Genomic DNA, 16,297 nt, shown 5'->3' with positions numbered 1-16,297 from the left:
CAATCCAGCAAGTTTTCATCATGTCAAGTTCCAGCCACCGAAGAAGAACAATTCATCTCGCTAAATATCCCGGAGCATCTTCCAAGGCTATGGCAGCAGCAAGGCTACACTCATCTACACTTTGGTGTGGTACGAATCGGGTTAACCTTACACGCTCGAAAAGGTTTACCGGTTGTAGCACGGATTGCTTTGCTTGACTCAAGGCTCAAATCCTATCAACAAGCTTGCATCGGAACAGTACAAACAACGCTGAACGCAGGAACAGTATTCATAACACTGTTTCCCAATTTCAATGTCTCACTACAAGATCCAAATCTCCTGAAGGCGCTTAAGGTTCAATTACAACTAATCGGAGCACCTATGCAAGAAGAAAGTGTGGCAGCAACTCTACATCATCAGATCGTATACAGAATCCAAGATCATGCCCTCGATCTTGCACTACCAGCATCAGATGAAGCTTTATACCTTGAAGTCACATCGGCATCACAAGCACCCAACTCTATTCAAATCCCGAGACAGATATCTCGAGAGGAATTGCTACGAAAACTGCCAGAGTCATGGGTAACAAGCTATGAGAAGATACATCAAGCATCTCAAGCACCGATTCAGTCATCTGACGTAAGCTTTCACTCTAGAAGCGACGGAACCACGGAGATAAAGTTTGAAAAGCCAAGTTCATCTTTTCAAAAGAAACTCTTTACTCAATTCACTATCCAAATTGAGGAGCAAGAGTTCTATGATCCCGTCAAAAAGAAAGATCTTCAACCAATCGCTTTTGGGCAGAATGGAACTGTCGTATATCCATTCAAAGATGAGAACGGACATTGCTACTTCGATGTCTGCTCATGCACCGCATGTTTAGAAGATTCTTATGAATCGGATGATGAAAAGCGAAGAAGACGGAGAAAAAAGAAGGATCCACTCTATAAACGCTACCTTGAAGGAGATCCTACAGTTGGTCCACTTGGTGAAGACAACTACGACTTCATAGTCGAGTATTCAACAAAGAAGGAAGAAGCAACTCAGCAACTCATGATGATAAGAACGGACTTTCCTCCACCAAAGGACTTTGTCAAAGACAATGTGCTGCATACACCAAAAATTGTTCCAAACAGCATCAACTCCGCTGGACCAGACGAATTAAGCCAAGCAGAAAAGGTTCTCAACTGGCAAACAGAAAATGCCTTTGTTCAAAATCAATTACTGACATCCATTAGCCACAAGGTTGATTAAATGTCGGAGAACAACAATAGAAGATTCAACAGTCTGCAAGGAGCCATATCAGAGATTCAACAGAGACTCAGCAACTTGCACCAAGAAATGATGGCTATGGCGAAACAAATGAAGGTTAATACATCTCAGTTCAGAAGTAAAGAAGCTGAACAAACCAGTCTTAAATATCAACTCAAAGATCTTCAAAGAAGCCTAGAAAGTCTAGTCCAGAATCAGAGGCGAGTGAATATGTATAATCCTTTTGACTATATGTCATCTGGATTACCCACATATCAAGAATCATATTCTCCAGGATTTCTGTCTGGATATCAAGATCCAAAACCAAAACAGCCTGTACCTGGATTCTTATCCTCGGATGAAGCCTTTACATCTCGGTTCGGTACAACCTCAATCAGCAATTTCAAAACAAAGGCGGCAAGAACTAAACCAAGGCGTCAAAAGGATTCTGAGTTTCCCATCAATCCATCCAAGAAGCCAAGCTTCACATCTTCATCAAGCCATGAGTCTGCTCAAGAAGAAAAGAAAGAGGATGTTGCAAAAGAAGAAGAAATTGCGATGATCGAGTTTTCGATGTCTAGTTTACTAGACAATCTTGCGAAAACATCTGATGATGAAAGACAAGAATTGCAAGTTCAATCAAAAGAACAGCAGTCGCTACCAATTGTTACAATGGCTCACATCTCAGCTCTTTCAGAGTCAACCTCTTCCGTCGATGAATCAGAAACTGATAAATCTCTTCCAAATCAGTTTGCAATCGGAGATGAGTCACATATTCCAAAAGAAGAACCGATCTATGAAGAAATTTCAAGTGACGAAGAGATGAGCTATGAAGCTCAAGGCGTACCAAAGAAACAATTTGCATCAAAGATAATGGTGTTCACGTTCGATGACATTCCTTTTGAAAAATGGAATAGTCGTCTCGACGAGTTTCATGCGTGGATGACCTCCGAAGCAATCACTTCCCCAACAGAAGTGGTGATACAACAATTCACATCAAGACTGTCAGGCGCATTAAAAGAATGGTGGAATTCGCTTGGAGAATATCGGCAGCAGCAGGTGTATCAAACAACGATACCTCTACTTCTTGGAGAAATACATAGAGAATTCGTTGGTACCCCAAATCATTTAAAAGAACAACTACAAGAAGAATTCTACACAGCGAAGTGTTGTTCATTGAAGAAGAGAGATTTGGCAAAGCATTTCGAGCGGCAAACTCGAAGGTATTATGCTCTCAATGGTCTAAACAATCCAAGCCTGAAGCAGGTGTATCTCTCATCCATCGACGACTACCTAAGTCAACAAACAAAGCTGTATATCAGAGATCAAGGGCAAACAATCGAAGAAATCTCGATTGGACAGATACAGCAGCAGGTGTTCAGAACTCTTGACAAGCTTTGCAAGCAGAAAGAATTTTGGTCAGAATTCATGGACAAGTCAAAGCATCTTTCGAAGATATGTGCTCGACCAGATCTGAACATCAAATGTTCGAAAAAGAAAAATTGTTCATGTGAAGATCGACGAAAAGACCGAAGAAGATCCAAGAAATCATTCTTGAAATCGAAATATTTCAACAAGATTAAACGCAAGCGGTTCTTTAGGAAAAAGAAAAGCTTCGAGAAAACTTCAAGATGTTTTCTATGCAGAAAGACGGGGCATTTTGCAAAAGACTGTCCAAACAAGTCTAAAAAGAAGAAGCAGTATCTCATTCATTCGATATCCAAGATAGCTCCAGATCTTGATATTGATAACCACGATCTCGAGTCAATACTATCTTATGATAGTGACGAGAATGATGCTATATGCAGTTATTCGGATTATGACGAATCTTCCGAATCCTCATCCGAAGATGACAGAGACGATGATTGTTGTTTCAAGATTACCCAGATGCCTCAAGAAGACGAACTGCAGACACCACATCTACCAGTAACCATCTTCGATCCTTCCAAAAGAGAAAAGCCAGTGCACGCAATCGCATTCTTCGACACAGGAGCTCATACAACAATCATAAATCCAAAGATACTCTCACGAGCCATGTGGATGCCTTATCAACAAGATTTCAGAGTAGCAAACGCTGGATCCCTGACGGTTAGGCTAAAATCAAAACCGATAACGATCGAGCTTTTCCCAGGATGTCAAGTTACTAAGGAAGTACTAGGTTCATCTGCACCTGGTAAAGACTTAATTCTTGGGTGGGATACTTATTCGGTACTGAAGAAGAAGTTCGGTATTTCTCTTGAACCAAGAGGTGTGAGATGGAAAAATCTCTACAAGGCCTTTACCACGATGCATCGCCTATTCTCAATCGAAGACTCAGCATCTGCAAAATTCAACAAAATTGAGGAAGAACTAAAGATGGCATCATGTGCAGATTCACACACAGAGTTCCTTCAAAAGTGCGACCATCCGTTATGGTTAAACTCAAGCTTCTTCGTATCCCTACCATTCAAAGAAGATGTGCACACAACACCAACAAAAGCAAGCCATGCAGGAATGCCTCCAACACTGTTGCAGAAGGCAAATGAGGAATGCAATCAATTGATGGATCAAGGTATCATCTCAAGAACAAACTCTCCATGGGCATGCAAAGCATTCTACGTTAATAATCGTGCAGAACAAGCAAGAGGAAAACTCAGATTAGTTATCGATTACAAACCGTTGAACCAGTATCTGCAAGACGTCAAGTTTCCACTGCCAAATAAAAGAGCGCTTCTTCAACATCTCCAAGGTGCAAAAATATTTTCGAAGTTTGATCTGAAGTCAGGATTTTGGCAACTCGGTGTTCATCCTGAAGAAAGATACAAGACTGCGTTTTGCCTTCCAAATAGACACCTTCAATGGAATGTCTTACCCTTTGGTCTCAAGACGGCGCCATCGCTATTTCAACAAGCAATGTTACGTATATTCGAGCCGTTGTTACACACAGCCCTTATATACATTGATGACATACTCATCTTCTCGAAGAATGAAGAAGAACATATTCAGGCGCTACAACAGTTTCAAGATATCGTCAAGAAAAGTGGAATCATGCTATCAGCCAGAAAAATGATAATAGCCCAGCCCAACATTGATTTTCTTGGCATGCATATCAAAGAAGGAAGTTTCACACCACAGGCCCATTTAGCTACATAACTTCTAGATTTTCCTGATGAAAATCTCACAAGGCGACAAATTCAACAATTTCTTGGAGTAATCAATTATGTGGGAGACTTTATTCCACACCTTTCCAGAATGACAAGACCTCTACAGAAGATGTTGTCGAAAAATCCTCCTTTGTGGGCATCACGACAAACTGAAGCTATCAAAAGTCTAAAAGCAGAAGTGCAAAAGCTACCTCCTTTAAAGATTCCCTCCTCAGGCATGCGTATTCTACAGACAGACGCTAGCGATAAGTATTGGGGAGCAATACTGTTTGAAGAGATGGATGGGAAAAGACAAATCTGTGGATACAAGAGTGGTCGTTTCAAAGATTCAGAACAGCATTATCACTCAACGTTCAAGGAGATTTTAGCAGTCAAAAAGGCTATCGAAAAGTTTGAATTTCATCTAATAGGACACAAGTTTCGCATAGAAATGGATATGTCTTCGTTTCCCAAGATGTTACAGTTCAAGCAGAAGATGGTCCCGCATCAGCAGCTACTAAGATGGAGTGAGTGGTTCTCAAAGTACGATTTCGAGTCAGTCTATTTAAAGGGCACCAAAAACACTTTGGCAGACATGCTAAGTCGAAAACCAGTAAAACAGGAAACGCCCGACGAGATACACATGATGGCCAGTTCCTCCGAAACCAAGAAGAGTTACTATGACTTTGAAGCAGACGTACCCGAAGATGTTCATCAACTCATCAGCAGAAACAAGCTTCATGAGCTACTACGCACAAAGATCTTCTCATATCAATCTACCATCCTGACGAACTATGGAGTAAACTGTCATCACATTGCTCCAATGGGAATTCATCCTGACTATCCGTTTGCTCATCTTTACAGGATCGAAAATTCAAACATGCCAGGAGAAGTTCTCTGTTTCCTCTGGTATCTCTGTGCCGTATACACGGTAGGAATTGCTTTCGACATCCAATGGCTGTACCACTACGTCAACACTGTTCAAGACAAAAGAGACAGCTTCTCAACGTTCCTAAGGTGGTTTTCACCATTGACTGTCTGGAGTGGAAAACTACGAAGATCAGCGAATGCGACAAATCTAACATTCAAGAAGTTGAAGAAAGGTGGACTCAACCCATTCTTCAATCCACATTCAATCTACTTCTTTCATCGTCCCGTTAAGGTCAACCGCAAAACAAGCAAAATCCTCGCTCTTCCAACTCTCATTCATCACGGTGATTTTCCAAGAGGAGTTCGTCCAGATTTCAACCTTCAGGATAACGAAGCATACGAAAACTTTCAAACTCATGCGTTTCACCTCAACAATGCAAGACAAACGTTCCCCATTCCATTCATACCCAACTGGGTTTATTATCCGGTCGACTATCAGATGCAACTTGATGAAGATTTACAGTATCACATGATGAAGTTCAACAAAGAAAGATCAAGCAGTCCAAAAGAAGATAAACAAGAAGAGACAACTCCCCAGGCGACTTCTCAAGACTACTGTGCCGACTACTTCAAAGACGCTCAATCCCCAGATGATGAAGTAAATGTTGAAGAAATCGAAAAGAAGTTCCAATTCTACATAAATGTTGAACCAGGAGAAGATGCACAAATGATCGAAAACTCGTATGAATGTCCAGGTGATCATTATGGATGCTGCGAAGAACATATGCTGGAGTTCGAAATGGATCATTAAGCGGTATGTTACATATAAAATATAATATGTTTAAAATCATGTAAAATAAATAATGATGTAAGCGATGATGTAATCGCTGAGGTAAGCGCTTATGTCAGCGCCTTAAAACCTCCTATAAATAAGTGTGTACCCCTTGTAAGAAATCATAACTTGAAATATCATAAAATTTCATAATAGCTTTCTCTCTCTAAAATGTTTCTCTAACTTCTCTCTAAGTTTTCCAGACTTCCTACTTTCTTCATAAACCTTGTTTCTTTCTATTCTAAACACAGTCGCGATTCTGTATTGTTCTCTTAAGGTTAGCATAAGTGGTCCGTCAATACGACGGTCGAACACGGCAGTCAATAGTACTCGCCGGGGTTTCACAGTTCCTAATAGTGGGTTGAGCAACACAGAGGCAAAGAGGCCCGAATCGCTCCCTTTACCTGGAAAGTGAACCCTTGCTTGTAAACACGACTGTCGTCTAGACTTAGTCAACACGACCCTCCGCTCGTGCTAGCTTTAAGATTATGGTATCAGAGCAACTTTCACATTCTACTTCTTTTTTTTTTTTTTTTTTTTTTTTTTTTTTGATAAACCCACAGCTAGCAGGAGGAATCGAACCATGGAGAGGAGGGAGTTGCACCCAACCACCCTGGGCCCGCCAAACCACCCGCCCACCATCATGTGGGCCACATTATACTTCTTAAACATCCAAAGTTAATTATTGGTCAATTACAGAGTCTGTCCGAAGTTTAAAATAATGATGCCACTGCCTCCAAGATTTGATTACACAACCAAAATGTTTATCGTGGAAGATACACCAGATGTGACATACAATGATATAGGTGGATGCACAGAGCAGATCCAACAGATCCGAGAAGTGAGCAAATTCAGTGTTTTCTTTATCCTGCTGAAGCAGTTATCCTCTGCATCTTACCGGTGTTGTTTTCAGGTTGTTGAGTGGCCAATGCTTCACCCTGAGAAGTTTGTAAAGCTCGGGCTGGATCCTCCAAGGGGTGTTCTCTGTTATGGTCCTCCTGGAACCGGTAAAACTCTCTTGGCTGGAGCTGTGGCTAACAGGACTGCAGCATGTTTCATTTGGGTTATAGGGACTGAGCTTGTTCACAAGTGTAGTGGTATGGGAGCAGCCAAATTTTTCAGGTATTTCATCTGATGTTCATATCCCTTGATTGGTTTACTTGTCACTGGATCATAAGTATTTCGATGATATCGTTTTCCTTGTTTATTTTCTTTAGATGGCACGTTCGAAAAAAGCTTGTATTATCTTCTTTGATGAAGTTGATGCCATTGGAGGTGCAAGGGTTGGTGTTGGTCCCTACGAAGACAGCGGGATCCACAGAACTATGCTGGAGATTGTGAACCAACTTGATGGCTTTGATCAGCGAGGGAATATCAAAGTACTTATGGCTACAAACAGGTTTCTTTTCTTCTTCGTCTTTTTTTCACATCATTTCGCAAGCAAATGCAGCCATTGCCTAGTTCCTAATCCTGATTTTACAGGCCTGACTCACTAGATCCAGCTTTGCTGCGTCCTGGACGGTTAGACCGTAAGGTTGAGTTTGGTCTTCCAGACTTACAAGGCAGGATACATATATTCAAGATCCATACAAGATCAATGAACTGTGATAAGCATATCCGCTACGAGCTGCTTGCTCGCCTTTGTCCTAATACCTCAGGCACGCATTCTTTCTTCTTTTCAATCTCCTACTAACTTCTAGAGATATCATTACTGTCACTAAACTGAATGGATATAAACGTTTCAGGAGCTGATATCAGAAGCGTATGCACAGAAGCTGGCATGTTTGCTATTCGAGCACGGAGAAAGACAGTGACTGAGAAAGATTTTCTAGATGCAGTAACCAAAGTGATGAAGAGTTATCACAAGTTCAGTGCAACACCTACATATATGGTCTACAATTGATCTCAACAGAGCAGATCAGGTGAAATTTTTGCTGTCACCGGAAAACAAGACTACAGATCATATGAATGCTCTACATATTGTTTTTACTTCACTGAGGAACACAAGATTGTTCGATCCCTCTTTATGTAAATTTTGAGTTAGGGAAAAATCAAGAGAGTGTTTTAGACAGTATGAGCTGCACGGATCATTCTTGGGTCAATTTGTTTGAGTTTGATCACTGATTCCAAATGCCTTGACACTGAATGAACCTCTAGGAGCCTACCAAATGAAAAACATTATAGTTATTTTGGTTGTATGTGAAAATGGAAGAGAATACCCAAAATGGAATGTAGATAAAATGAGAACCTGGCAATTTCTGCACGCCTCCTGGTTTGTTCAGCGATCCAAGAAGCGCGAGAACGACTTCCACTGAGTTCTTCTGCAGAACGACTTCTCTGAGAGATGGTTACATTGGCCGTTCCATCATCTTTCCCATAATCTTTCTTGTAAGTAAAAGCTGTCTGCAAGACAAACCAACAGTCTCGTCTTCAAGAGAATGCAGAGTATAAAGTCTGAGACTGACTAACAAGCAGAGGATAAGAGTCACAAAACATGTACCAACCTTACGGTCCAATACGAGATTCCAAGCTGCTCCACTCAATGCGTAGTGAAAGACAAACTTTATAATATCTAGAGGTATGTAAAATATCAGACTGTATAACCATATAACACCTGCCCATCGCCATCCAATGCCGGTGATTTTAGCAAAGCTGATATTGGCATATACAGCAATTAATGTAGCCGCCTGTGTACATGAAATGGACAAGTCAATATAACGACCTATGTGTGCTATATAGCATTCTGTGATGGAAATTGTGAAGGATGGGGAATTCTTACAAGTTGAGCAAGAATGAAGGCAAAAATCAGGAGAGTCCCTGGACGTTCAAAAAAAGACCAGCCTCGACTACGTGTTACAAATATGAGTGCCTGACTGATGATGCTCACTTGGAGATACACAGCGGATGAGACTTGTTCACTGTTGGATGCAATTGATTTTACATGGAAGTGTTTCTGCAGCCATTAAAGATTGGTCACCGGTATGCATTCTTCTCGGTAAGCAAAATCTAACTTACTTTGAGTGATAGGAAGATACCTCGAAGAAGGTGGTAAAAACAATGATCCAGTAGAACAGGACGGTGACCAATGCTAGATATGTTCCGATGACAATTCCTGTCGCAAATATCTGGTTGAGCTTCCAACTCTCGGGTGTAGGAGATGGCCTAACTCGATCTTTAGAAATAGTCATGATGGTCCCTGATGCGTAGGAGATAAACAAAGCACTTGAAAGTATTAAGAATTAGGATTCTTAAATCAACATGAATTGAAGCTATTGATTAAAAGATTACCGTCATTGAGTATTGCGATTATCAGAACCATGAAAGGTGGGAAGTCGTATTCCCATATCAACGCTAAAAGTGTAAAACCAAGCTGCATGAAACAATGATAAGAAGAGAAAGTTCAAGTAAGTAGATGTAACTTAACTAACATGAGCTAGATCATGTATCTTGAAGCTCCTTACCACTATGCGTATGGTGATAGAGACTGCATATACCTGCAGATTCGTACTGATTAGTCGGTAATTCAGAGAAAAACATAAGCTATTTAAGAATTTCATCAGACTACTTGAAATCCATATCCTATATTATATGAATTTGCTTATCTTTAGCTATCAGGAATCAAATGATAGTTGTGTAACTATAACTTTAGTACTTACTGTATAGTTCCTCATCCGCTGGAAAATGGCTCTGCTGGTCAAGACAGCACTGATAATTACACTTAAGCCGGGATCAGTTAGTACTATGTCAGCAGAACTTCTTGCGGCATCTGTTGCATCAGCGACAGCTATTCCGATGTCAGCTTTTTTGAGAGCAGGAGCATCATTCACACCATCTCCGGTCATTCCGACCACATGCTTCATTTCTTGTAAAATCTTTACAATCTCATACTTGTGTTCTGTAACATGAGAGACAAAAAAAAGTTTGGGATCAGAAATGAGAGCAAATCTTAAACTTCATTGGTACTATGGTTGTGTTGTGTTATGACCAGGGAAAACTCCAGCAAATCCATCTGCCATTTCAATTAGCTCATCCACTGGAATGGCTTCATGCTCATCATTGTTGTGGCCTAACAAAGAGGAAGAAGGATACATGTTGGTTCCCATTCCAAGACGTCTGCCTGTCTCCTTTGCAATCGCCAATTGATCACCTACATTTTTTTCCAAACTTATCATCAGCTTTTCATTCATTTTCCCAGAGGTTTACCATTTACACATAAGGGTGTATGTGTTTCTCTGTCGGGCCAAGCCTATCAAGCTTAAGGTTAAGATTTACCCGTGATCATCTTAACGCAAACTCCAAGGTTAAGAGCTCTTAGGATGGTTTCAGCGCTGTCATGCCTTGGAGGATCAAACAGTGGCAACAGACCACAGAACCTCCATGGTCCTCCAGGACTATTGCTATTTTTCTCTGGAATTTCCTAGAAACAATTATTAAAATGATGCAAATGAATTGAAACGTTCTTCTTCAAAAGTACACTTATGATAAAACCAGCTCAAGAGAGAAAGGGAGAGGACAATTATGTTACCTGATAAGCAACCGCAAGAGACCTCAAACCTTTTTCTGCAAATCTATCAATTATGGCATGAACTCTTTGCGCAATCTCATTTTTCTGTTGACACAAGTTTAGAACCTATAATATAGAACAGTTGTATTAGTGATGGTATTTCTTTCATGGACACAGTACAAAAAATTTCAATAAATTTTTACATCTAGAGTAAGTTTGGTAGGGTGATACTTACCTGTTCAGGAGCACCTTTGGTAGCACGATACCATTTTCCATCGGAATCAATATATGTTATTGCAGTACGTTTGTCCACAGGATTGAATGGCAAGAAATGGATTTCTCTAATGTTTGCACGTGCCTACAGATAAACAACCTTTGTATGAGGAAAACTTCTAAGAAAATGATATATAGTCTTATCAAGGAGAGTTCATGTAAGAGAAACATCTCTACCTCTCTGGGATCAGCAAGCATGCTAACAATGGCTGCATCTATAGCATCCTGATTTTCTAGTCGTGAAGCTCGGCCTGCAAGCAACAAAATTGTGTCCTTGTCCATGTACTCAACGAAAACCTGTGCAGAAGGATTTGCATATTTAAACACCTAGACATAGAACACAGAGAACAAGGCACGTTGGTACCTCGATAAGATTTTTATCAACGGTAAGACTGTTCAAGGTAAGGGTTCCAGTTTTATCACAGCAGAGTACATCCATCCCAGCCATCTCCTCTATTGCCGTCATCCTTTTCGTAATGGCACCCTTTCAAAACAAGTTGAAATTCATTATTGCTAGCAAACTGTTTTAAAGAATATAACAAACAAAGGATTCCCTTTGGCATTCAGCAGCGTTACAGTAGGATTCTTCTCTATGCACTCTATTATTCTTAAATACTAAATAGAAATGACACCAAGATTTGTACCTGTTGAGAAAGTCGATGAGATCCAATGGCAAGCGTAACAGATAGTACAGTGGGCATAGCAATGGGTATCCCTCCAATCAGTAGTACAAGAAGGTTATTGATCCCAACTCTGTAGGAACGATGTTGTACAGGGAACATGACAATGATTTCAAGAACCATTCCAACAGCAATGGAGCAAATGCAGAAGTTTCCAATGGATGTAAGAATCTAGAAGAAAACATGTCATAGAAAAATGTCATGTTCTTGCAAGCTGCAGATTATATTTCACAACTTTTAGATTACATTGGGTTTCTCCAGATTCCACGTTCACTAATCAGAGGTTCTTTCCAACCAAAAGAGAAAGAAGAAAAACCTGCTGAAAATGTCCAGTTACATCTGTACTGTCCACCAAGCGTGCTGTTTTTCCAAAGAAAGTGGTCGCACCAGTTGCTATCACAAGAGCTTCTATTTCACCTTGCTTACAAGTAGAACCAGAAAAGACTTGCTCACCCTTCTTCTTGGTCACAGGTAGTGATTCACCGGTCAGCACTGACTGCAGGAATAAATGTTTAACTAGAAAAAGTCTTTACATAGTACACTAAAAGAAAAGAGATGCAAATAAGTGCTAGATATTCTGGACGTACCTGATCAATCTTCAAGGGGTCTCCTTCAAGAAGGCGAGCATCTGCAGGAATGATATCCCCAAGCTTTATGCTAATTATATCACCAGGTACCAAGATAGAAGCATCTTGCTCTTGCCACTGTCCATCTCTAAGAACCTATAAGAGTGGATCTAAATCAAATTTAAGGTAATATGGAAACGATAGTGCAGCTAGATTTGCCGTTTCGGCTCATTGGAAGGTTAAGAGCCATACTCTTGTTTTTAAAGCCAAACGAGCCATAAGAGCTGCAGCAGCATTGCCAGCATTGTTTTCTTCAAAGAAGCTGATTGTTGCGTTGATAAGTAAAAGGCAAACGATTCCAACAAAGTCTTCCCAGTCAGGACCCATGCTCTGTAATACCATTTTCACCATGAGTTTCAAGTTGTATCTTCACACAGTAAAGAAGAGAAACAATTTCATAACCCATGACAGCGGATTATCTTACTTTACTATTAGCGAGGGCAATGGCCATCAATGCCGCAGCTTCCATAACCCATGACAACGGATTCCACATAAAACCTAGGAATTTCAGGAATTTGTTCTCCTGTATCATTTTTTTTAAATGGTATTAGCACAACATTATGGAGACACTTGGCAGGAACACAATGAAGACACTTTGAAGATGTTGTGTTTATTTACCCGTTTCTCTTCAAGTCTGTTAGGACCAAATATCTTCAATCTTTCTTGAGCATCTCCAGATAAAAGCCCCCGAGGCGATGTTCTAAGGTATTCAAAAACCTCCTCCAGTGGCAATATACCCTGTCAATCTCAAGAGTCAAAACCATTCCTTGGCACAAAAAGTATAACAAGAATTTTGAGTAAAAATGAATAATAATTTATATACCAAGTCAATTCCTTTTCTATCGAAAGTATCAGGATCCAGCAATGGTTCGTCTAAATCCTCTGCCATGCTTAAAACCACCGTACAGCTTCAAAATCCCAGAAATTTATTCGATGAACATAAGATTCAAAGTAATAGCAAACCATCAAAAACATGGTGTGAGCTACAAACGAACTCAACCACTAGGTTGCGACCAATGGTCCATCATTGTGATCGAAGGACTCACCAGGATCCTATATGATGGCACGAACGAAGCTGCTAATCTCGTCGGCTGGGAGGAGAAGAATAATCCAGGAACAGAAGCGAAAACAGGAATCTTTAAAAAGGGTCCACGAATAATGAAATTGAAACCACCATTCCATGGCTGGCCAGTTGAAGAGTAGATTCTCCTGCAAGTCGCAATTGGTACCGCCATTAACGGAACAGTAGATGCGAAAGACGAAGAAGAAGCAGTGAGTGAAGTGTTGTTGAGCTCACTTCTCCACCTAACGGTCACTCCCTCTCTAACCCGTCCCATTATATTTACTCAATAATTAAAAATCTAAAACGATAACTCTCAGTTTTGTTGTTTAATTTAAAACTAATTTTCAGTTTAACGTATTTACTTTTTTATTTTTTTTCCATTTGATATCTTTTAAATTTTGAATATAAAGTCATACAATTTTCCCATTACTAGATGATTTTGTTTTTGTTTAGTGAGATTATCTTTTTATCATCATAAAGACATAAACATATGATATGATATAAGATCTCTCTACAATCTACATTGTTATATTGTTAGAAAATTCATAGATTTAAGTGGCCACTGGGTTCGAGTCAACTTAGAAAACAAATCCTGCCATAAACAAAACACAGAGAACATAAAATTAACAATGTTATAACAAACTAATCAAAGGGCTTAAGAAACAAAATAGAAATGAAGCTACTGACTGATTAATTTGCCTTGGTCAACGATGGTATTGACAAGATCACACAAGAAGTTTTCTCTGGGGCTGACTATTTCCCTTGGTCACCTCTGTATCGACAAGAAGTTTTCTATTTCTCTTCTTCTTCTCTGTATTGTTCTTCTCCTCGCTATGATAGATAAGGAAATGAGACCCAAAGCCAAAGGTCTTGTGAGACCATTAATCACAAAACCTGTACAGCCTCTGAGTTCTCACATGCATCTCTTCCTCCTCTGTCTTCTTTTCCTATCTGCCCTCTTTCTTACACTTTCAGAAGCTGTCTGTAACCTACAAGACCGAGAATCTCTCATGTCGTTTTCCGGCAATGTTTCTTCTTCTGTTTCTCCTTTGAATTGGAATTTGTCCATTGATTGTTGTTCCTGGGAGGGAATTACCTGCGATGATTCATCCGATAGTCACGTCACTATGATTTCCTTGCCCTTTAGAGGACTCTCTGGCACTCTCGCTTCGTCTGTTCAGAACATTCACCGTCTCTCTCATCTCGATCTTTCTCATAACCGTCTCTCGGGTCCTCTCCCACCAGGTTTTTTCTCGACCCTTGATCAGCTCATGGTTCTTAATCTTAGTTACAATAGCTTCAATGGTGAGCTGCCACTTGAACAAGCATTTGGAGATGGAAGTAACAGATTCTTCCCAGTCCATACCATTGATCTGTCAAGCAATCTCCTCCAAGGAGAAATCCTCAGTAATTCTATCGCTATCCAGGGAGCTATCAATTTAATCAGTTTCAACGTTAGTAACAACAGCTTCACAGGTCCAATCCCTTCATTCATGTGCAGGAGTTCACCACAGCTCAGCAAACTGGATTTCTCTTATAATGATTTTAGCGGCCATATCTCTCAAGAATTAGGCAGATGTTTGAGGCTAAGTGTTCTACAAGCAGGCTTCAACAATCTCTCTGGTAATATACCAAGTGAAATCTACAATCTTTCTGAGCTCGAGAAACTCTTTCTGCCAGCCAATCAGCTTACCGGAAAGATCGATAATAACATCACCCAGCTCAGGAAACTAACGTCGCTTGAACTTTACTCCAACCACCTTGAAGGAGAAATACCAATGGACATAGGTAACCTCTCCAGCCTGCGTAGCCTTCAACTCCATATCAATAAAATCAATGGTACAGTCCCGCATTCTCTTGCAAATTGTACTAACCTCGTCAAGTTGAATTTGAGGGTCAATCGGCTGGGAGGAAGCTTAACAGAGCTCGATTTTTCCCAGTTGCAGAGTCTTAGGGTTCTCGATCTCGGAAACAATAGCTTCACCGGTGAACTCCCTGATAAGATTTTCTCCTGCAAATCGCTCATTGCAATCAGATTTGCAGGCAACAAGTTAACGGGACAGATGTCTCCTCAAGTATTGGAACTTGAGTCCCTGTCGTATATGTCTTTTTCAGACAATAAACTGACGAACATTACAGGAGCTCTCAGCATTCTACAGGGATGCAGGGAGCTGTCCACTCTAATCATGGCAAAGAATTTCTATGATGAAACAGTTCCAAGCAAAGAAGACTTTCTTGCCCCAGATGGATTCCCCAAACTCCGAATATTTGGCGTAGGTGCATGTAGATTGAAAGGTGAAATACCAGCTTGGCTGATTAATCTCAAGAAGGTAGAAGCTATGGATCTGTCAATGAACCGATTTGTGGGGTCAATTCCCGGTTGGTTAGGAACTCTTCCAGACCTTTTCTACTTGGATCTTTCAGATAACCTACTTACAGGAGAGCTGCCAAAGGAGATCTTCCAACTAAGGGCTCTGATGTCCCAAAAGACCTACGACGCAACAGAAGAGAACTATCTAGAGCTGCCTGTTTTTCTCAATCCCACTAATGTTACCACCAATCAGCAATACAATCAACTGTACAGCCTCCCACCTACGATTTACATCAGAAGGAATTACTTGACAGGGAGTATACCAGTCGAGGTTGGCCAGTTAAAGGTTCTTCATATCCTGGATCTTCATAGTAACAATTTATCTGGCAGCATCCCATATGAACTGTCAAACCTCACCAACATAGAGAGGCTGGACCTGTCCAACAACTATTTATCCGGTAGAATCCCTTGGTCGTTAACAAGCCTAAGTTTCATGTCTTATTTCAACGTGGCGAACAACAGTCTGGAAGGGCCAATTCCCAGAGGAGGTCAGTTTGATACATTTCCAAAAGCATATTTTGAAGGAAACCCCTTGTTGTGCGGTGGTGTACTGCTGACTTCCTGCACACCTGCTACAACCACGGGAAACGATGAGTTAAAGAGAACATTTCTTGTGGGGATTGCCATTGGATACTTTATTAGCTTTATTTCTATCTTAGTGGTGCGTCCCCGGTGGGTGTAATGTAGTAAATCATATGTTTTATCTGGGAAACTAGCACTCTATTG

The 16,297-nt window shown here is 40.5% G+C and overlaps 2 protein-coding genes and 1 pseudogene across 2 annotated transcripts; 2 read left to right on the top strand and 1 right to left on the bottom strand.

Annotated features, from left to right (window-relative positions):
• Positions 1 to 6,664: 6,664 nt before the first annotated feature.
• Positions 6,665 to 8,156, top strand: LOC9326278 (annotated as a pseudogene).
• On the bottom strand, positions 8,101 to 13,464 carry LOC9329003 (ATPase 10, plasma membrane-type). Its single transcript, XM_002890169.2, has 22 exons — positions 13,184 to 13,464; positions 12,961 to 13,045; positions 12,756 to 12,875; positions 12,562 to 12,660; positions 12,330 to 12,467; positions 12,099 to 12,233; positions 11,828 to 12,007; positions 11,476 to 11,682; positions 11,196 to 11,315; positions 11,009 to 11,128; positions 10,794 to 10,916; positions 10,580 to 10,684; positions 10,327 to 10,471; positions 10,040 to 10,201; positions 9,711 to 9,949; positions 9,516 to 9,548; positions 9,343 to 9,424; positions 9,090 to 9,250; positions 8,834 to 9,007; positions 8,559 to 8,741; positions 8,303 to 8,457; positions 8,101 to 8,215 (listed from the first exon to the last, which is right to left on the bottom strand). The coding sequence occupies exons 2-22, from the start codon at positions 13,024 to 13,026 to the stop codon at positions 8,119 to 8,121; spliced, it is 2,844 nt and encodes a 947-aa protein (XP_002890215.2). The 5' UTR covers positions 13,027 to 13,045; positions 13,184 to 13,464; the 3' UTR covers positions 8,101 to 8,118.
• Positions 13,465 to 13,680: 216 nt separating this feature from the next.
• Positions 13,681 to 16,276, top strand: LOC9326277 (receptor-like protein 2). The gene has a single exon (XM_002892894.2). It carries the CDS (start codon positions 13,911 to 13,913, stop codon positions 16,251 to 16,253), a length of 2,343 nt encoding a protein of 780 aa, XP_002892940.2. The 5' UTR covers positions 13,681 to 13,910; the 3' UTR covers positions 16,254 to 16,276.
• Positions 16,277 to 16,297: the final 21 nt, after the last annotated feature.

The sequence above is a fragment of the Arabidopsis lyrata genome (genome assembly GCF_000004255.2).
Source record: "Arabidopsis lyrata subsp. lyrata unplaced genomic scaffold ARALYscaffold_1, whole genome shotgun sequence".
Lineage (NCBI taxonomy): Eukaryota > Viridiplantae > Streptophyta > Magnoliopsida > Brassicales > Brassicaceae > Arabidopsis > Arabidopsis lyrata.
Note: the sequence above shows the minus strand (reverse complement) of the source record. Positions and strands in the feature narration are given on the sequence as shown.